Source organism: Hyla sarda, chromosome 1 (assembly GCF_029499605.1).
Source record: "Hyla sarda isolate aHylSar1 chromosome 1, aHylSar1.hap1, whole genome shotgun sequence".
NCBI classification, from domain to species: domain Eukaryota; kingdom Metazoa; phylum Chordata; class Amphibia; order Anura; family Hylidae; genus Hyla; species Hyla sarda.
The window spans coordinates 477,429,394-477,451,058 of NC_079189.1; the positions used below are offsets into that span (position 1 = coordinate 477,429,394).

A 21,665-nucleotide genomic window follows, 5' to 3' on the forward strand; every position below is an offset into this window, starting at 1 on the left:
ATGTCCTTTAAGGGGAAAAAAAAAAACCCTGTCACATGACATTGAAAAAAGTATCTAAGGTAATTGGTATCAGCGAGTAGTTAAGAAAAAGTATCGGTACTCGTATTCGGTCTTAAAAAAACACAACACCTCTGTAGGCACGTAGAATCACTCTTGGAGCGGAATAGCAGCCTTTCCATCCACCCGAGTCTCATAAAGTAGACCGGTCATCAATTGAAGTGTAACAGGATTAAACCACTGAAGAAAAATAAATAGGGGTATGATGTTGGTTGCCCCGGATTTATATGGTAGTAGATTAATTTGTTCATTCCAATAATACAATGCGTTTCTTGGATACCCACATATATATATATATATATATATATATATACATATATATATATATGTACATGATGAAGTGCCAGGATAAGAAATGCATTGTTTTTCATGGAATTAACAAGTTTATCTACTGCCATATACTTCTGGGACAAGCGCCATCATTCCTATATTTTTTTCTTCTTCTTCAGTGGTATTAAATCATTGCACTTCATCACTATGTTTATTATCTCTGTACTGTGACTTTAGAGATGCGGTAAGATCTACTGCAATAAACAAATTGAGTTACCGGTATGTACAGGAAGCTGACTACGCTAGATCCTAAATTGTACAAATAAAATTTGTCTTTATTTGATAATGCCCAACTGGTGATCCCATTTACAATGCACCACAGTGCTTCCAGGAATAATGCTACCTAAGAGCTCTCATGAACAGTGCCACCTCAGCACTCCAAATTACATTGTCGCCAAAGTTAACAATGCCGCCAGTGCACTGATTTACATATTGCCCACTACCGCCCCACCTGCAAGATAGATTACTTCTGGTCCTCTACATGGAATATTTCTTCTCAGCAGGAGTGGGAGAGAGGTGTGCTGAGATTCTAAGATCTCGATCAACTTTGACCTGTCGCCTTTCTAAACTCCTCTGCACTATCATCATTGCGGCAATGTCCAGCACCTAGGTCCATCAAGTTAAAGGGGAACTCCGGTGGAAAAAAATATTTTTCAAAACGACTGGTTCCAGAAAATTAAACTGATTTGTAAATTACTTCCATTAAAAAATCTTAATCCTTCCAGGACTTATGAGCTGCTGTATGCTCCAGAGGAAGTTGAGTTGTTCTTTTCAGTCTGACCACATTTCTCTCTCCTGACACCTCTGTCCGTATCAGGAACTGTCCAGAGTAGGAGCAAATCCTCATAGGAAACCTCTCCTACTCTGGACAGTTCCTGACACGGACAGATGTGTCAGGAGAGAACAATGTGGTCAGACAGAAAAGAACAACTCAACTTCCTCTGGAGTATACAGCAGCTGATAAGTACTGGAAGGATATAGACTTTTTAATACAATTCTGTTTAACTTCCTTGCACCAGTTGATTTGAAACCCCTTTAAAGGGGTACTCCGGTGCTTACACATCTTATCCCCTATCCAAAGGATAGGGGATAAGATGCCTGATCGTAGGAGTCCCGCCACTGGGGACCCCCGGGATCTTGCATGCGGCACCCTGTTTGTAATCAGTCCCCGGAGCGTGTTCGCTCCGGGTCTGATTACCTGCGACCACACGGCCGGCGGTGTGTGACGTCACGCCTCCGCCCCTGTGTGACGTCACGCTCCGCCCCTCAATGCAAGCCTACGGGAGGGGGCGTGATAGCTGTATTTGGGTGAAAATATAACAGCAGAATGCATTAAAAAGTAACCTGAAACCTGAGTCTATGCACTGAAATGGAGAAACATGTTGGACACTACTGGCTGGACCCTGATGCAAAATCTGTTAGGCTTCATTCACACCACCTTTTTACTATACAGTTCCCGTATATGGTTTCAAGTTAAAAACCGTATGGAGCCGTATAGAAAACCGTATGCATTGACTTAACATTGTAAACCGTATGTCAAACGCATCATCTGGTTTAGTCCGTTATGCGTCTTATACGTTTTTTTTACTCGTACCCAAAACCATAGACTACCAAGTTTTTTGGTCCAGGTGAAAAACTGTATTAAACCATATACATTTTTTTTTTTACATGGGAATCAATGGGAACCGTACAGATCTGTATGTGCGTACGGTTCCATCCGGTTTGCACCATACTGTTTTTGACTTTGCACAGTTTTTTTTCTTGAAATTTCAATCAAACAAGTGAAACTTTATTCAAAATGGAGTGAAAAGTTAAACATGTATACGTTTTTTTCTTAAAAAACTCATGCAACCAGACATCATTATTCAAACTGTATACGGTTTTTAACTGTATACAGGTTGAAATTTGTACACACGTTTTGATACAGTTTAGTCAGGTTTTGAAGAATCCGTTTTTTATCAAAAACCTGATACGGGAACTATATTGCAAAAACGTGGTGTGCATGCACCCTTACAAACCTCTTCCCAATCTTGTGCCATCTATGGTACCGAGAACAACTTACGTGACTGCGGGTAGTCCAGATAATGCACATTGCTGTCAGGCTGATCCGTCACCCTGGACCTGTGGCAGCTGGTAATTACTGTGGGTTATTAAGATACTTGATGGAAAACGAATTAATTCTATCAAATTAAATTGTCATTTTCTATTAAACTGTGAATAGAGTCATTCAAGGGGTACTCCACTGGAAAATATTTTGTTAAATCAACTGGTGCCAGAAAGTTAAACAGATTTGTAAATTACTTCTATTTAAAAAATCTTAATCCTTCCAGTACTTTTCACAGGAAGTTCTTTTCTTTTTTAATTTCCTTTCTGCCTGACCACAGTGCTCTCTGCTGACACATCTGTCCATTTTTGGAACTGTCCAGAGCAGGAGAGGTTTTCTATGAGGATTTGCTCCTACTCTTGACAGTTCCTAAAATGGACAGAGGTTTTTTCAGAGAGCACTGTGGTCAGACAGAAAGGAAATTCAAAAAAGACAAGAACTTCCTGTGTATTATACAGCAGCTGATAAATACTGGAAGGGTAAAGATTTTTTAATAGAAGTAATTTACAAATCTGTTTAACTTTCTGGCACCAGTTGATTTTAAAAAAATGTTTTCCAGTGGAGTACCCCTTTCATGTCATGAAATAAGTGTATCATTGTGGTGAGCCACTAATTGTCCTGGAGGGGTTAACAATTACTGCTGCGTTAATAAACTTTACAGTAGGAAATGCATATCTTAAAGGAAACCTGTCAGATTGATAGTCCGATCTGATGGCATTATGTTAAAGAGCAGGAAAAACTGAGCAGATTCATATATAGTTTCATTGAAAAAGATTGTCATTTAAAGGGGTACTCCGCTGCTCAGCATTTGAAACAAACTGTTCCGAAAGCTGGAGCCGGCGCCGGGAGCTCTTGATGTCATAGCCCCGCCCCCTCATGACATCACGCCCCACCCCTCAATGCAAGTCTATGGGAGGGGGTGTGACAGCCGTCCATTGCAGAGAATGTTAAAAGGGCATAATTTGGCACTGGCATAGAGACATAAGGCTGACACTGTTAGAAATGGCATGGGATTGTCACTGATAAATGAAGCTGGCCCTGTCATAAGATGCATTTGGATGGCACTTTTACTTTGACCTTGTGTTGTTGTGAACACGTTTGTGCCTATCTGCATGAGGTATGAGGGCAGGGACATGGAATTCCGGGCAGGTGAATTCCGGGCGCCGGGCAGGTGAATTTTTCCGGCCCTTAGCCCGGGTTCAGGCAAGCAGGGCCGGACCTGACAAGCGCTCCGGCGCTCTGCAGTCTGTATGGAGCGGGCTCCAGACTCCTGCCTGCTCCATACTCTGCAGCCCCCGGCTGTTTTCAGTAGCCGGGTGCCGCCGCTAATAGCCAGCATGTGACGATCGCCGTGGCTGGCTATTAACCCATTAGATCGCTGCTGTCAAAGCTGACAGCAGCATCTAAAGGGACATGTGAATGCTCCCTTGTGGGCTAGTAGTGTGGATCGCCCCCCCTGCAGAGTGATCGCAGGGGAGCGATCCACTATAGAGGTAGCCGGAGGACTTACCTCTGTTTTCTGCCGTCTGTGGCTCTGTCATTGATAGATCCTGGCTGGACCAGGCTCTATCAATGGATTGCAGAGCACACAGATCAATGAGTTCAATAGAACTCTATTCATCTGTATGAGGAATCTAATGATTCCTCCTAAAAGTCTAATAAAGTGTAATTTAAAAAAAAAAGTTTTAATAAAAGTTTAATAGACACACATTAACCCCTTTTATGTTAAACGTTCAAATCACCCCCTTTTCCTATATAAAAACATGCAAACATAATAAAAATAAACATATTTGGTATCGCTTCGTGCGTAATTGTACAACCTATTAAAATATAACATTATGTATTCCGTACGGTAAATGTAAAAAAATATACCAAACCACAAAATTGCAATTTTTATAATATTCTCATAAAAAAAGTTAAAAAGCGATTAAAGAGTCAGATCAATACCAAAATGGTACCGATACAAAAAACAGATTATGGCACAAAAAATTAGCCCTCATACAGCCTGATATGTGGGGAAAAAAAAGCTACAGGGGTCAAAAAAATGGCAAATAAATTTTTTTTTGTAAAACATGACGTAAACTATAGAAATCTGGTATTGCTGTAATCAGGCCGGCCTAAAGTATGAAAGTAACATGTTATCTCAACCATAAGGTAAATGGCGTAGAAAAGAAAAACCACCAAATCAGCAAAATTATCTTTTACTATTTCACTTCACCATATATATATATATTAGGGATCGACCGATAATCGGTATGGCCGATAATCGGTATGGCCGATATTATCGGTCGATAATCACGATTTTGGGCATTATGGTATCGGCAATTACCTTGCCGATAATGCCCCGCCCCCTGCACCGCGACCGCCATCCCCCCCCCCCACCCGAACCGCTGCACCGCACCACGACCGCCCCCCGACCCACCGTGTCGCACCCCCCACCGTAGTGCTGGGCGCTATATAAAAAAATAAACGTACCCGTAATGGGGGTGGTCCGGGCCATCCATCCTTCCTTCCTGTATTGTCCGGCGCCATTCTGGGTGGAGGGTGAACCGGTCCGGGCTGTCCTTCTTCTCCGGGGGTACTCTTCTCCACTCCGAGCAGGCTCCGGCCTAGTACGCCGCTACGCCGTGACGTCAGGTGTGTCGCTGCGCACGGGCGTCACTGCGCAGCGGCGTCTATGCTGCGCTACTAGGCCGGAGCCTGCCCGGAGTGGAGAAGAGGACCCCCGGAGAAGTAGGACAGCCCGGACCGGTTCACCCTCCACCCGGAATGCCGCCGGACACTACAGGAAGGATGGATGGCCCGGACCTACCGGACAGGTAGGGGGAGAGAAGTGGGTGGCGGCGGCGGCCTATGGCACCGCAAAAGCCACTGCAGTGCATTGATTTAAAGCGCCCGCTTTAAATCAATGACCTGCAGCGGTGTCGAGGGGGGATAAATAGCCGATAACTTATACCGGAATATCGGTATAAGTTATCGGCTATCGGCCCTAACCTCCCCCGATTATCGGTATCGGCCCTAAAAAAAGGATATCGGTCGATCCCTAATATATATAAATATATATATATATATATTTATTATATATATTTTTGGGTCCAGAGAATATGTTATTTAAAAATTTTAAAGGTATCATTATAGTAGGTAGTTATGGCTATTATAGGGCGAGGAGGAAAAAATCAGAGCGTAAAAGCGAAAATTGGCCTGGACAAGTGGATCGTCATGAGGGACAAGTAGATTTTGCTCCATTTTTGTCCCGTGGACAAGTAGTTTTTTATAAAATTTCCACACCCCTGTGAGGGGTTCTTGTGTTTGCCGAACAGCTTACAAGGCTTGCACAGTAACAGTCCTTGTATGCAAAAGGAACAAGTAGCCCAATGAGCATATGCAGAAACCTCCTTTATATTAGCTGTTAGGGGTTATTATCCAAAAAAAAATAAATGTAGTTGATCCTTGACAGTGTGGTCCTTATATCTCGAATTAGAGCTCGCACCCATCACCAGGTTTCCAGTTCATCTACATTTTTTCATTTTTATTTCTATTGACATATTGGATAAAGGGGTGTGGAAATAAAAAAATTAAAAAAACTACTTGTCCAAGGGACTAAAACAGAACACAATCTACTTGTCCCTCATGAAAATCCATTTGTCCTACTACACAAAATAATTTCAACCAAAATAGCACGTAAATAAGCTGTTTATTTATTTCGTTTTTGCACTTTCGTTTTTTACTCCTCGCCCTATAACAGCTATAACTATTATTTTTTCATCTACAGACCCAAATGAGGGCTTTTTTTTTTGCGGGACCAATTGTACTTTGTAATGACACCCGCTAGACCACAAGGGATGGTTAAGGGTTAATAAAGCAAAGGGGGAAGCCGGTCCAGCCCTGCACGCCCAAAGCAGGGATAAGGGCATGAAAAATTCCCCTGCCCGGCGTCTGGCAGTAGGATTTCCACATCCCTGGGATAGTCCATGTTTCATGACCACAGAATAAATGACCTGGCTCCTATTGTCTGTAGTAATCATTTCTCTAACCTTGTCTTAGACTTGTTACAGGAAAGAAAGGTTTCCATGATATATTATGTTATATACATCTGTTTATCTCCTCAGGACAATATGACTGATACAGTACAAGACAAAGATAAAGATTTTGAAGATTTAGCAGAAGATGATATCGGAATTGGTAAGAAATCTATCAACAATTCCATATTTAGATTGCATTGCAAATTACATGGTAAATGGAATTATAATTTCATGATCTACACTGGAGATCAAAATTAGAGAACAATTTATGAACACTTGATATTTTCAGAAATAATGTAATCTACATTGATCATCATTTGAAGGATTTTTCGCAGGGGGTACAGCATGCAATTAGAACATTGTTTTACAAAATAACCTAAAGTATATCAGCATAATACAATACAAGTAAAGCAATGACTGTAGCACAGAGAAAGATTGTAAGTAAATTTTCTGTAGGTTCCAACAGTCACCAATCGGTAGGAAGTGTTTTCTTTGCTTTTAATGACTTCCGCACGTCTGCGCCGCGCTCCGGGTCCCTGCTCCTCCCCGGAGCGCTCGCGGCGTTCCTCTCTCTGCAGCTCCCCGGTCAGACCCGCTGACCGGGAGCGCTGCACTGACACTGCCGGTGGGGATGCGATTCGCATAGCGGGACTCGCCCGCTCGCGAATCGCATCCCAAGTCACTCACCTGTCCCGGTCCCCGGCTGTCACGTCCTGGCGCGCGCGGCTCCGCTCCTTAGGGCGCGCGCGCGCCAGCTCTCTAAGATTTAAAGGGCCAGTGCACCAATGATTGGTGCCTGGCCCAATCAGTCTAACTAGCTTCCACCTGCTCCCTGTCTATATAACCTCACTTCCCCTGCACTTCCCGGCCGGATGTTGTTGCCTTGTGCCAGAGAAAGCGTTTAGTGTTGTCCAAAGCCCGTGTTCCAGACCTTCTGCTATTGCTATTGACTACGAACCTTGCCGCCTGCCCCGACCTTCTGCTACGTCTGACCTTGTCTCTGCCTAGTCCTTCTGTCCCACGCCTTCTCAGCAGTCAGCGAGGTTGAGCTGTTGCCGGTGGATACGACCTGGTTGCTACCGCCGCAGCAAGGCCATCCCGCTTTGCGGCGGGCTCTGGTGAAAACCAGTAGCAACCTAGAACCGGTCCACCGACACGGTCCACGCCAATCCCTCGCTGACACAGAGGATCCACCTCCAGCTTGCCGAATCATAACAGTGGGATTTTGCTCCACTCTTCTTCCAGTCTCTTCCACAGTTCTGTGACTGTTGTGGGTTTCTTGGCCATAACTTTGTCACCAAGGATTTTCCAGGAGGTTTTCTATTGGGTTTAGATAAGGACTCTGGGCAGCCATTTCATTGTTTCAGTGTTTTCAGTTTCATGGAACTGCTTTACCCATTTTGCTGTGTGACAGGGGGTGTTGTCCTGCTTGAAAATTACTGTTAATTGAGTGATGAACGCAAGGAAAGAACCATGTGTTGTTGAAGAAGGTTCTGATACACACTTGCTTTAACTCTGCCATGTAGCTGTATAAGAGGTCCAACTCATTCCAAAACATTCCTCAGATAATGACACTTCCTCCTCCATCTTTCACTGACTTCTTTACACACTTTGTGTTCAGTCTTTCCCCAGTTTCTTGACAGACATAATGTTTCCCATCAGACCCAAATAAATTAAACTTGCTTTCAGCACTAAAATGAACTCAGGACTACTTCTCCTCTGTCCACACAACATGCGTCTCAGCAAAGGTTAGTCTAGCCATTTGATTCTTGGTTTGGTCACTGCAGAGTGGGCTTTCAGTCCAAATGCTCTTAAACATTGCGACACTAAATGATGAGACAGATTTTTACCCTGTTCAGTGCTGGACTGGCGAGCAATTCCAGCTGCAGTGGTGAAACGATTACCCATGGAGATTCTCCGCATTATCATGTCCTCTCTTGCATTTGTCTTTCGAGGGTGACCAGCCTTCTTGGGGGACTTGAATGAGTTTGTGATGTAAAGATGCAATATTCTAGAAATGACAGACTTGGAAAGACCAACTTCTTTTGCTATTGCTGATAGGGTCACCCCTTTGGACTTTATCTGGACAACCTGCTGCTGGAGGGTTTCAGTCACTTTGGAACGGCGCACCATATTTGCAAAGTCAGTGAAAACTGGAAAATTAGGCTGCAAGTTAAATAGTGTTTGCCAGATCATTGAAGGGGTACTCTGCTGCTCAGCTTTTGGAACAAACTGTTCCGAACGCTGGAGCCAGCGCCGGGAGCTCGTGAGGTCATAGCCCCGCCCCCTCGTGATGTCACGCCCCACCCCCTCAATGCAAGTCTTAAATTTCACCCTAAAATTTATTGCAAATTTGAAAGAAAGCTAATCAATAGGTAAGATACAGTAAGACAATAGTGTCTAAAGAGGTGCCAAATTTATCATACACACTGAGCCACTGTAATAAACTTTGTGCATCTTTAGGCACTGCAGACAGATATATGTATATATTTTTTTATGTGAGGCCCAATAATAATATTATTATTTAGTTTTTTTTTATTGTTTATTCATATAGAAATACAAGCTTACCCCATTTGTTAAATCATTTGGTTTATACATTTCTGTTATCTATAATGTCTTGAAACTATTACAGATCTTCCGATGCCACTTCTATCAGATGAAAGGCATAGGGATCATTGTGATTACCTACTGGATGCATTGGATGAACAGCTCGACCAGCTTCAAGTAAGAAAAAGATCTACACACAGGGAGGCTATGTTGACGCACAGTAGTTTGTGTAGTTTTAGAGCCATAAAATGCTAAATACAATCCCAAAAAAAATGTGTGCTTTTTTTCAGTTATTTTCTTCTGATTATTGAGTTATAGTAATTCCAGTTCAGAAAACTTCAATAGGCACAACATTATATAGCCCACTTTTTCACCCTTTTTATGGCAAAATTGGCTGCTTTGCAAATTGCATAATAGCAAATATCAAACAATACAAACAACTCTATTAGAACACATGACTACAAAATCTCCAAAAAGGTGTCTGTATGCATACTCTATAATTGTGAAGGCCAATAGGTTTTACTATAAGGCTGCTTTCACACCATGAGCATTCATCCATTATTAAATGTCCATTTTCTGTGTGAAAACGGATGTATAATAACGGATGAAATAACAGGTGCTAACAGATGAATAAATATTCATCCAGTAAGACCCGTTATCCCTCATGTATGTCCGTAACACCTCTGCCTACAGACTCCCACAGCCGGGACTACTACTCCCATTATGGAACAGACTTGTTTCCATGATAGGAGTAGTAATTCCCTGGCTGCGGGAGTCTGCAGACAGCTGGGGAGGCTACATTAGTGTTTGTACTACTACCCCCATCATGGAACATAGTCTGTTCCATGATGGGAGTTGTAGTACAGGGGGTGAGGGATTGATCGCACTGGGTTTCACAATGCGATCTGAAGTTATTAAGCAGTAGAGTGGGCGGCATGGTCCGCTCCCCTGCGATGTATGGTGTGTTTTAACTTTCATTTTTAAATCCCCCGCGGGGAGCCCTGAATGGCCGGTACCGAGGAGCCATTCAGGGCTCTTAGCGGGAGATTTAAAAATGAACATTGTGAGTAGTAGGGGGGCCATATCTATATTAAAAGCGCTGTGGGGGGGGGGGGGGGGCCAAGATATATAGCAATGCAGGGAGGGGGGGGCAGACATATAGCCTATATACCTAGCCCCCCAGCACATTTATAATATGCCCCCTGCAGTGCATTTATATATATATATATAATATATATACCCCCCGCCGGTGCATTAAAAAATGTATACCCCCCGCCGGCGCATTCATAAAGGTATACCCCCCGCCGGCGCATAAAAAATATATCCTCCTGCCAGCACATTAATAAATATATACCCCCCGCAGTGCATGTATATTGTGCCCTCGCAGCGCAGCCATCTATATACATATGTCACCGCTGCGCTATGAATGAAAAGCATTCTAGTAGCAGCCGGCCGGCCCGATGCTGCTGATAGAAATACTTTTCATTCATAGCAGAGCGCCGGCATATGTATATAGGAGCGCTGTGGGGTGCACATAACGCTATATGTCTGCACCCCCCAGTGCTTCTATATACATATACCCCTGCAACGCTATGAATGAAAAGTATATCTTTTAGCAGTGCATAGTGCCAGCAGACATTAATTTACCCGTGAGGGGCGAACAATTAGTGCATGTCCCGTTATTTTTCCCGTCACAACTAACGGCTGTTATTCATGATGGGCTATAACGGTTCATAAAGGGTAATAAAAAAATCCCATTGACTTGAATGGGATTGTTTAAAGTCCGTTTAACATGGGTTTTCTGACGGACGTTTGTATCGGATGAATTTTTATAGTGTGAAAGCAGCCTAAGCTGTAGACATAAAACAATAGAGAGTTTTTTTATTATTGCAAGGATATTTCATTTGTTATTTTAGATCAAATGGGGGATAAAAGGGGACATATCCTTTAACTCCTTAATGGTACAGGAAATATAATTTTGGGGTTTTCATGTTTTCCTAATCTACTCCTACGAGTCATAACCTTTTTATTTTTTTAATCTACAGAGCCATATGAGGGTTTTTTTTTTTTTTTGCAGGGCTGATTGTCATTTGTAATGACATCTTTCATGTTACCATCAGATATAGTGAAATTCAAGAAAAAAAAATCTAATTTAATGCCATTCACTGCAATATGTGTTCTGAATTCCTCAGATTGGTACGATAACAATGATATCCAATTTGCATATAACAAAATATTTGATCCCCAGCGGATTTTTTAGGTTTCCCACTGAAGAAATGATCAATTTATAATTATTTTGGTAGATTCATTTGTATAGTGAGAGGAAGAATAACAACAACAAAAAATCAGAAAAATGCATTTGAAATCAATGTGCATTTTAATTAGTGAAATAAGTATTTGACCCCTTTGCAAAATATGACTTAGTACTTGGTGGCAAAACCCTTGTTGACGGTTACAGAGATTAAACGTTTCTTGTAGTTGGCCACACATCACAGAAGGGGTTTTGGCCCACTCCTCTTTGCAGATCCTCTCCAAGTCATTAACCCCTTAAGGACCAGACCAATTTTATTTTAGCATTTTCGTTTTTTCCTCCTCGCCTTCTAAAATTCATAACTTTCTTATATTTCCATCCACAGACCCATATGAGGGCTTGTTTTTTGCGTCACCAATTGTACTTTGTAAATACATCACTTATTTTACCATAAAATGTACGGCACAACCAAACAAATATTATTTATGTGGGAAAATTGAAAAGAAAACCGCAATTTAGCAAATTTTGGAAGGTTTTGTTTTCACGCTGTACACTTTACTTGTTTTCTTTATTCTGTGGGTCAATACGATTAAAATGATACCCACATTGTATGCTTTTCTGTAATTTTAACAAAATTAGTATGTTTGAAATTGCCCTATTCTGACCACCTATAACTTTCTCATTTTCCGTATATGGGGCGATATGAGGACTCATTTTTTGCGCCATGATCTGTAGTTTTCAGTTATCTGTACCACTTTTGCTTAGGTTTTACTTATTATATTTTTTTTTCTTTTTTATTTTTTTGGAATAAAATGGGACAAAAAAGCAGAAATTTGGGACTTTAAATTTTTTTTTAACGTTTACGCTGTTCACCGTATGGGATAATTAACAATATATTTTAATAGTTCAGACTTTTACGCACGCGGTGATACCAAATATGTGTATTAATTATTTTTTTATGCTTTTTTGGAGTCAAAATGGGAAAAACGGACGTTTTAATTTTTCAAGTTTTTTTTACTTTTTTATTTGACTTTTTTTTACTTTTTTTTTTTATACACTTTTTATGTCCCCATAGGGGAATATTCATAGCAATCAGTTGATTGCTAATACAGAAATGGTACCACTAAAAACTTCAGATCACGGCGCAAAAATGTGCCCTCACACCACCCCGTACGCAGAATATTAAGAAAGTTATAGGGGTCAGAATATGACAATTTTAAACATATACATTTTCCTGCATGTAGTTAGGATTTTTTCCAGAAGTACGACAAAATCAAACCTATATATGTAGGGTATCATTTTAATCGTATGGACCTACAGAATAAAGAGAAGGTGTCATTTTTACCCAAAAATGTACTGTGTAGAAACAGAAGCCCCCAAAAGTTACAAAATTGCGTTTTTTCTTCAATTTTGGCGCCGTAGATTTTTGGGTACAATGACTGTCATTACAAAGTAGAATTGGTGGTGCAAAAAATAAGCCATCATATGGATTTTTAGGTGCAAAATTGAAAGGGTTTTGCACGAAAGTGGAAAAATGCTCAGTCCTTAAGGTGTTAAAACTTCAGATCCCTCATACATCCCTATATACGGAAAAATAAAAAAGTTATAGGGGTCAGAAATGACAATTTTAAACATACTAATTTTGGTTCATGTAGTTATAATTTTTTTTAGGTAGCAAAATAAAACCTATATAAATTACTATCCTGCGACATAGTTATCTCTGAGGAACCTTCACCCTCCGTTGAGCCAGCATTGGACATGGCCACACAGGTTCAGGAAAGGTAAGCACTAAAGCAGTGGTCTCCAACCTGCGGACCTCCAGATGTTGCAAAACTACAACTCCCAGCATTCCCGGACAGCCAACGGCTGTCCAGGCATGCTGGGAATTGTAGTTTTGCAACATCTGCAGGTCCGCAGGTTGAAGACCACTGCACTAAAGTAACAAAAAAAAAAAAAACTACCCAAGTTGAAAATAAAATCATTTCACATGGTGGCTATAAACCCCACAAAAGAAAATAACTCCTGTCGCTTGCTGATATACTGCAGGAGGGACTCCGAAATGGCTGCACAAGGGGTAAAATACGCGTCCTCTGTGGCGGTAAGTTCTGTGTAAAAGGCGCTGTGAACAGCTGATTTCAACATTTGGGCCAAAATTACTAACAACTTGCACCAAATGATAAATTTGGTGCATGTCCACGAAAACCAAAGTGAAAAAAAAAGGGTAAAAAGAAACTGTCAACAGGCAAAATTGGTAAATACCCCCCAATGTGTCAATTTTGCCAAACAGTGCACTGCATAGAATAGGAAGCCCTCAAAAGTTACAAAAGGGCGTTTTGTTTTTTATTTTGCCCCCAAATATGTTTTTTCTGGTTTCGCTGTAAATTTTGTGGGGAAATAATTGATGTCATTACAAAGTAAAATTGGTGGTGCCAAAAACAAGCCCTCACATGGGTCTGTAGGTGGAAAATTTAAAGCGTTATGATTTTTAGAAGGTGAGGAGGAAAAAACTAAAGTGCAAAAATGAAAAATGGCCTGAGAGGGAAGGGGTTAACAGAATCATTTTGAAATACAAAATAGTAAACTGGCGTGGACAAAAATGATGGTATCCTGAACTTCACATTTTGTTGCACAACCTTTTGAGGCAGTCACTGCTAAGTGATTTTATTACCTCAGTGGGGGAGATTTATCAAAACGTGTACAAAGGAAAAGTTGCCCAGTTGCCCATAGCAACCAATCAGTGCACTTTTTTAATTTAGCAGAGGCCTTGTTAAAAATGAAAGAAGCAATCTGATTGGTTGCTATGGGCAACTGGGCAACTTTTCCCCTGGACAGGGTTTGATAAATCTGCCCTAAGACTTCTGCACTTGTCTACAGGTGGCCCATTCCCCATAAGCAAACTGCTCCAGCTATGGCTGGGTCCACACTACGTTGTGTCCCATACGGGAGCGCATACGGCAGGAGGGAGCTAAAACCTCGCGCTCCCGTATGTGACCGTATGCGCTCCCGTATGCCATTCACTTCAATGAGCCGACCGGAGTGAAACGTTCGGTCCGGTCGGCTCATTTTTGCGCCGTATGCGCTTTTACAACCGGACCTAAAACCGTGGTTGACCACAGTTTTAGGTCCGGTTGTAAAAGCGCATACGGCGCAAAAATGAGCCGACCGGACTGAACGTTTCACTCCGGTCGGCTCATTGAAGTGAATGGCATACGGGAGCGCATACGGTCACATACGGGAGCGTGAGGTTTTAGCTCCCTCCTGCCGTATGCGCTCCCGTATGGGACAAAACGTAGTGTGGACCCAGCCTATCTCAGGTGCTTAGAGTGCCTTCTCCAGACTAAGTTTTATTAATTGTTTTACAAACTGTTCCGAACACTGGAGCCGGCACCGGGAGCTCATGATGCCATAGCCCCGCCCCCTCAACACAAGTCTATGGGAGGGGGCGTGACAACCGTCATTCCCCCTCCCATAGACTTGCATTGAGGGGGTGGGGTGTGACGTCATGAGGGGGCGGGACTATGATGTCACAAGCTCCCGGCTCCAGCGTTCGGAACAGTTTGTTTGAAACGCTGAGCAGCAGAGTACTCCTTTAAGCTCAATGGGGGACATGTATAAAAGATTTTACCCCTGTTTTGTGTGTATTTTTTTGCGCAAAATTTTGCACAAGCCCTTTTTTTTCGCACGTTTTGGTAGAGCATGTCCTCCAGATGTTCTACCATACACAAATAATGATACATATCCCCCAATGACCTTCTTTTGTTATCTGAATTTTGTTATCAAAATAAAATGTTTCCTATCAACAATTGTTAAGATCAAATGAAATATCTTTTCATGTAGTTAGTGGGATCTTTTGAAGCTCGCTTAGTATCAGTTCAAAAATAAATAGATGCCATGACGTTAATGTGAACAGAACCTAATAGACTAAAAGCTTTAAAAAGCAGATATAGCTCATCTGCATAAAATAGATATTCAGAATACAGACAAGGCTGCAGTAAGACATCCAGGCTGCTGTGTGCCCGGGGTAATGTATACTGACATCTTCTATAGCTTCCTTAAATTGTACATTTCTAGTTCTTTTCTGTCTATTTGATTTTCAGTCACAACCCAGTTTCAAGAGTTCCGTGAGAAATACCACCAAAGATACATGTGCAACAGGTAAGACTATGTTTTAGACTTTATCCAGCCTACCAAAAAAATGTAAATCACAGTTAAAGGGGTACTCTGATGGAAAACTTTTTTTTTTTTTTTAAATCAACTGGTGCCAGAAAGTTAAACAGATTTGTAAATTACTTCTATTAAAAATTCTTAATCCTTCCAGTACTTATCAGCTGCTGTATACTAGAGGAAATTCTTTTCTATAAGGATTTCTTTTCTGTAACGACCACAGTGCTCTCTGCTGACACCTCTGTCCATTTTAGGAACTGTCCAGGGCAGTATATGTTTGCTATGGGGATTTTCTCCTGCTCTGGACAGTTCCTGACATGGACAGAGGTGTCAGCAGAGAGCACTGTGGCTATGACAGAAAAGAAATCCAAAAAGAAAAGAACTTCCCCTGTAGAAAATAGCAGCTGATAAGTACTGGAAGGATTAAGATTTTTAAATAGAAGTCATTTACAAATTTGTTAAACTTTCTGGCACCAGTTGATTTAAAAAAATAAAAAAAAGTTTTCCACCAAATTACCCCTTTAAGGGGTCTAGTCTGCTTTGTAAAATGCTTAGATGTTATATAATGTTAAAAAGAAAAGGTCTACCTTATAAGTTAAAGGGTAGCTCCCACCATCCATTTTTTTTCTGTCCCTGCCTATTGCCCATCTATCCCTAACCCCCTCCCTGCCTTTACATTTTTTTTTTACTATATTAAAAATGGCTTTTTGTCTGCCTGGTAGTGTGCTCACAACGTCACTGATGCCTGCTGGGGCCGACACTTCCGCCCTTAGTTCACTATACAGGGTGCCTCCAACTGTTTCACCACTACAACTCCCAGCTTGCCCTGACATCTAGTGGCTGTCAGAGCATGCTGGGAGTTGTAGTGGTGAAACAACTGGAGGCACCCTGTGTTACCCCGAACCCCGCTCCCCCCCCCTGTTGAAATCAATAGCTTTTTATGAATCCCGCCCCCCCCATTGAAATCAATAGTTGGCGCAGCGCTACCCCCACCCCCCCCGTTGAAATCAATAGTTGGCGCAGCGCTACCCCGCTCCCCCCACCCCCCATTGAAATCAATCGTTGGCGCAGAGCTACCTCGAACCCCGCTCCCCCCCCCAGTCATACCCGAATGCAGAGCAGCAGCAGCAGCGGCGGCGGCGGCGTGTAGATGCCGGGAAACGGGGCTGGGGTGTGAAGCCAGGGAGCCAATGCACTCTCAGTTCTCGCTCCCCCCTGTCTGATTGACAGGCAGGGAGCGAGCGCAGGCTAATTGAATTAGGACCGATGCCCGGCTGGCATCGGTCCGAATTCATGCGTGACGTCACGCCAGCCTGCAGCCGGCCACTAGGAGGGAGACCCCTAGTGGCTGGTTTTCAACATTAAAATAAACTATTTTAATGAAAAAAAAATTAATAGATTTATATTAGAGATATGTTGTACTACATAAGTACTACAACATATCAAAAAAAAAGTTTGGTGACAGTGCCCATTTAAGTCTATTTCAAGCATATTTAGACTCCTTATCAAATCTGATCCACCACCATATTTTAGCTATATAGAGTTCAATGGTTATCTAGATTTGATTGCAGATTTTGTGGTTACTTATGAACACTTAAAAAAACTTTTGACATGTCTCAAGTGTCGATTGGTCAGGGTCTCTATGCTGCCACCTGCTTGTCCTAGCTAGTGATCGGTGTGGGTCTCAGCACTTAAAAATGTGCCTGTGTGACCTGCCGAAAGCTTTTTGTGACAGCAATGCTGTAAATATGGCCATATAACAGTAGTGTGAAACAGGTCTTATTATAATTATAAATCTTTGTTGAATATTCATTATTATTATTAATTTACAATGATACTCCATCAGCCCCACAGACAATCAATGGTTTGGCCACACAAGCACACTGCCTCTCCATTCACATGGAATAGAAAATAGAAAATGAATGATCACAGTGTAGTCGGTGGAACAGACTACCTTTCTCAGACATTCACATTTATTACTGTGTTGATAGGTGGGAAAACCTAAATGGAGAACTTTACAACTGTAAGGAATTAAAATGTTACTGTCATTAGAAAACTTTTGGCATGCAGACATATCTAAAGTTTTGATCTTTCAGGGTCTCAGGGACGAGACTACCTATGGCCGGATGAAGTGCGTGTTAGCTCTTACCAGCCAAGGCTGCATTCACACCACGTTTTTGCAATACAGTTACCGTATCAGGTTTTTTGATGAAAAACGGATTCCTCAAAACTGGACCAAACTGTATCAAAACGTGTGTACAAATTTTAACCCATATAGGTTAAAAACCATATGCGGTTTGAAAAATTATGTCTGGTTGCATCTGTTTTTTTAAGAAAAAAACTTTTACGTTTTTAAATTTTCACTCCATTATGAATAAAGTTTCACTTGTTTGATTGAAATTCCAAGAAAAAAAACTGCAAAGTCAAAAGCCATATGGTGCAAACCGGATGGAACTGTACGCACATACGGTTCTGTACAGTTCCCATAGACCACCATTTTTAAAAAAATGTATACGGTTTCTATCAGTTTTTTCACCCGGACATAAAACCGTAATAGACTACAGTTTTTGTATGGGGAAAAAAAATAGATTAAACCGTAAATGATGCAAAATGCGCACAACCGGATGCTACGTTTGTAATAGAACTCTTCGGCCCACATTTATCATTGTAGTGTAAGTGAAGCATTTATCATTGTAGGTGTAAGTGAAGCATTTATCATTGTAGGTGTAAGTGAAGCATTTTTCTACACCTTTTTTTGTGTGCTGGTAATGTGTAGGAGCACCAAATTTATTAAATGGTCACAGACCATTTGATAAATTTTGTGCAGGTCACATTTTCTGAAATTTCTGTCTTCACATACACCATAAAGCTAAGTTAAGCCTGGGCTGGTGTCGTTTTAGGGTGCGTTCACACGTGTGTATTTTTGCTGCAGATCTGCAGCAGATTTCCTACTGCAGATTTTGCTGCCCATTGAATTCAATGGGCTGCAAAATCTGCTAAAGCAAATCTGCAGAAGATCTGCAGCAGAAAATACACACGTGTGAACGCACCCTTAGAGACTTTTCAGTGGCTTTGCGCCTTTTTTGCTCCTTTTCACAAAAAGGAGCAGTTGATAAAACCCGTCCATATCATGTGTATTGGCAAAATCAGTGGATTACAACTCAAAATCAGCAGAAATGTGTAAACAAAAAGGCGCAAAAAAACCTGCTTGCTCCTTTTTTTGCCCCTTTTTAGACACACAAAACAGTCTAAAGACAATGATAAATGTGGGCCGTTGTCTCCAACAAGCTCCCAGCTGGGGAGTGAATGCACTGCTCTGCAGTTCACCTGGCTGTGTCTAGAGAACGGTGGGAGTCTCAGTAGTCCGACTGTTTAAAACTTTTGGCCATAGTTGGCAAAAGTTTTATTTTTATTTATTGACACTAATGCTTTGAAGACAAAGTATATACGGTAAGTAAGATAAAAATGTCCCTTGTTGCATGGGGGAGAGGGACTAAAACTGCCAGGAAGCCTGCTGGTTTACTGATGTCTGCATTACTACTCATTACAACACATATAAGGCTATGTTTAGACGGAGTAAAATGTGTGGAACACAGGCAGAATTCCACACATTTGAATGATCCGACAGGCGCTAAGTCTATGAGACAGCACATTCCCGTGTGGTCCTAGCACCAGCATATTATGATGTCACCCGCAGTTTCTGAAATGTCCATACAGAGATTTTCTGTGAGGACATAATTGGCCTGTGCCTTTCTAGTTGTTAAAGGGGTTCTCCGGTGCTTAGACATCTTATCCCCTATCCGAAGGATAGGGGATAAGATGCTTGATCGCGGGAGTCCCACCACTGGGGACCCCCGGGATCATGCACGCGGCACCCAGTTTGTAATCAGTCCGATCAGTCTGATTACGGACGACCACAAGGCCGGCGGCGTGTGACGTCACGCCGCCGGCGGCCTGTGACGTCACGCTCCGCCCCTCAATTCAAGCCGACGGGAGGGGGCATGACAGCTATCACGCCCCCTCCCGTAGCCTTGCATTGAGGGGCGGAGGAGTGACGTCACACGCCGCCGGCCTTGTGGGCGTCTGTAATCAGACCCGGAGCGAACACGCTCCGGGGACTGATTACAAACGGGGTGCCGGGGTGCATGATCCCAGGGGTCCCCAGCGGCGGGACTCCCACGATCAGGCATCTTATCCCCTATCCTTTGGATAGGGGATAAGATGTCTAAGCACCGGAGAACCCCTTTAAGCACCCTTACTTATGGCTGCCATAAGTAAGGGTGCTTAAAGGGGTACACTGCAGTGAAAAACGTTTTTTTTTTAAATCATCAACTGATGCAAGAAAGTTAAAAAGATTTGTAAATGACTTCTATTAAAAATCTTAATCCTTCCAGTTCTTATTAGCGGCTGTATACTTCAGAGGAAGTTCTTTTCTTTTTGAATTTCTTTTCTGTCACAACCACAGTGCTCTCTGCTGACACCTCTGTCCATGTCAGGAACTGTCCAGAGCAGGAGAAAATCCCCATAGCAAACATATGCTGTTCTGGACATTTCCTAAAATGGACAGAGGTGTCAGCAGAGAGCACTGTGGTTGTGACAAAAAGAAAATAATTTCCTCTGTAGTATACCGCTGCTAATAAGTACTGGAAGGATTAAGATTTTTTTAATAGAAGTAATTTACAAATCTGTTTAACTTTTTGGCACCAGTTGATTTAAAAAAAATAATAATAATGTGTCGGCCGATTACAAAGACATCTAATGCTATCACGCTGTCTGTTCTTCACAATTTCATTAAAAAGGTAATATTTTTTAAATTCCATCTACACTCTGGAACTGAATACTTTTGATGTAAGGTATCTATATGCACAGGGCTGGAGTGTGGATCCGTGCAGCCAACATGGAGGAGAGCAGTGAGCTGGCTTACATTTTTTTTACCTTGTTTAGTGAAATTCAAGATGCTCTAGTATAAAAGTCATATTTTGTAATAAAAGTGCAAGTGGATTATTTTCCATTACATAAATGTATAATCTTTTTAATCTGACCACACACAAAATCCTATGAAATCCTTCTTAAATATCAGTTGTCCCTTGTCTGCCATCTAGTGTTAGTTTATAAAATTTTAAATAATGGCGTGTGCACATTTGTCCTTGTACTTAGAGTGGTTTGGAAAAAAAAATCCATGAATTTATTTTTTATGTGCAAGAAAAGGCTGCAGACAGATGTTAGCTGGAAATCAATAGGGAGGCATGAAACATTTTTTTTTTTATTATTTTCAATTTTCCTATCTATATTTTATAATAATTCTGAAATCTTGCACTTTCCATGCTGGCCACTTGGTCTAAAACCAGTATCTTCCTGTTCTGTACAGATAATTTCTCTGCCTTTCTTCTCAGCAGAGACAGGAGTACAGTGAAAGTTGACACCAGTACAGAAATAATACTGGATCCACCACCAGATCAGCCTCCCTGTAGATTGACCTTTGAAAATGTCCTGTCTATTGCTGTCTATGGTCCATGGGTCCTTCTTTAAAGGGGTACTTCGGCAGAATTATTTTTTTTTTTTTAAATCAAATGGTGCCAAAAAAGTTAAACAGATTTGTAAAGTACTTCTATAATAAGCTGCTGTATGCTCATCAGGAAGTTCTTTTATTTTGAATTTCTTTTCTGTCTGACTACAGTGCTCTATGCTGACACCTCTGTCCATGAGAGGAACTGCTCAGATTAGAAGCATATCCTCATAGAAAACCTCTCCTGCTCTGGACATTTCCTGACACAGCAGAGAGAACTGTGGTCAGACAGAAAATACATTTAATAAGAAAAGAACTTCATTTGTAGTATACAGCAGCTGGTAAGTACTGTAAAGATTAAGATTTTTAAATAGAAGTAATTTACAGTTTAACTTTCTGGCACCAGTTAATTAAAAAAAAAGTTTCCACTGGATTACCCCTTTAAAGCATATCACTAACTGCTCAGACAATATAGAAGCCTATTATAATGTACCAAAAATGTAATAAAATACATTACAGTCAGAATATAGAAAAAGATTAGAAAACAAGAACAGGCTTCAGTAACTGCTGTAAGAAAAAGCATGTGGCAATGTTTTTTTTTTTCATTTTTTGTTGTGTTTTGTGTTTGTTTTTATATTCTTCAATATAAATTAATTCACAATGAATAAACAAAAAATGCATGTA

General features: G+C 41.4%; 1 protein-coding gene across 5 annotated transcripts in view; it reads left to right on the forward strand.

Annotated features, from left to right (window-relative positions):
* LOC130286426 (trichohyalin-like) overlaps window positions 1-21,665 on the forward strand; it is a 98,093-nt gene that overhangs the window by 6,064 nt on the left and 70,364 nt on the right. For all 5 annotated transcript variants that reach the window (XR_008847410.1, XM_056537273.1, XM_056537274.1 and 2 more), the window contains exons 2-4: window positions 6,601-6,673; window positions 9,146-9,237; window positions 15,409-15,466. Coding sequence is in view for 4 of the 5 variants with exons in the window: in XM_056537273.1 (XP_056393248.1) it covers window positions 6,601-6,673; window positions 9,146-9,237; window positions 15,409-15,466 (223 nt within the window). In the remaining variant the exon portion in view is untranslated. The remainder of the gene's footprint in view (window positions 1-6,600; window positions 6,674-9,145; window positions 9,238-15,408; window positions 15,467-21,665) is intronic.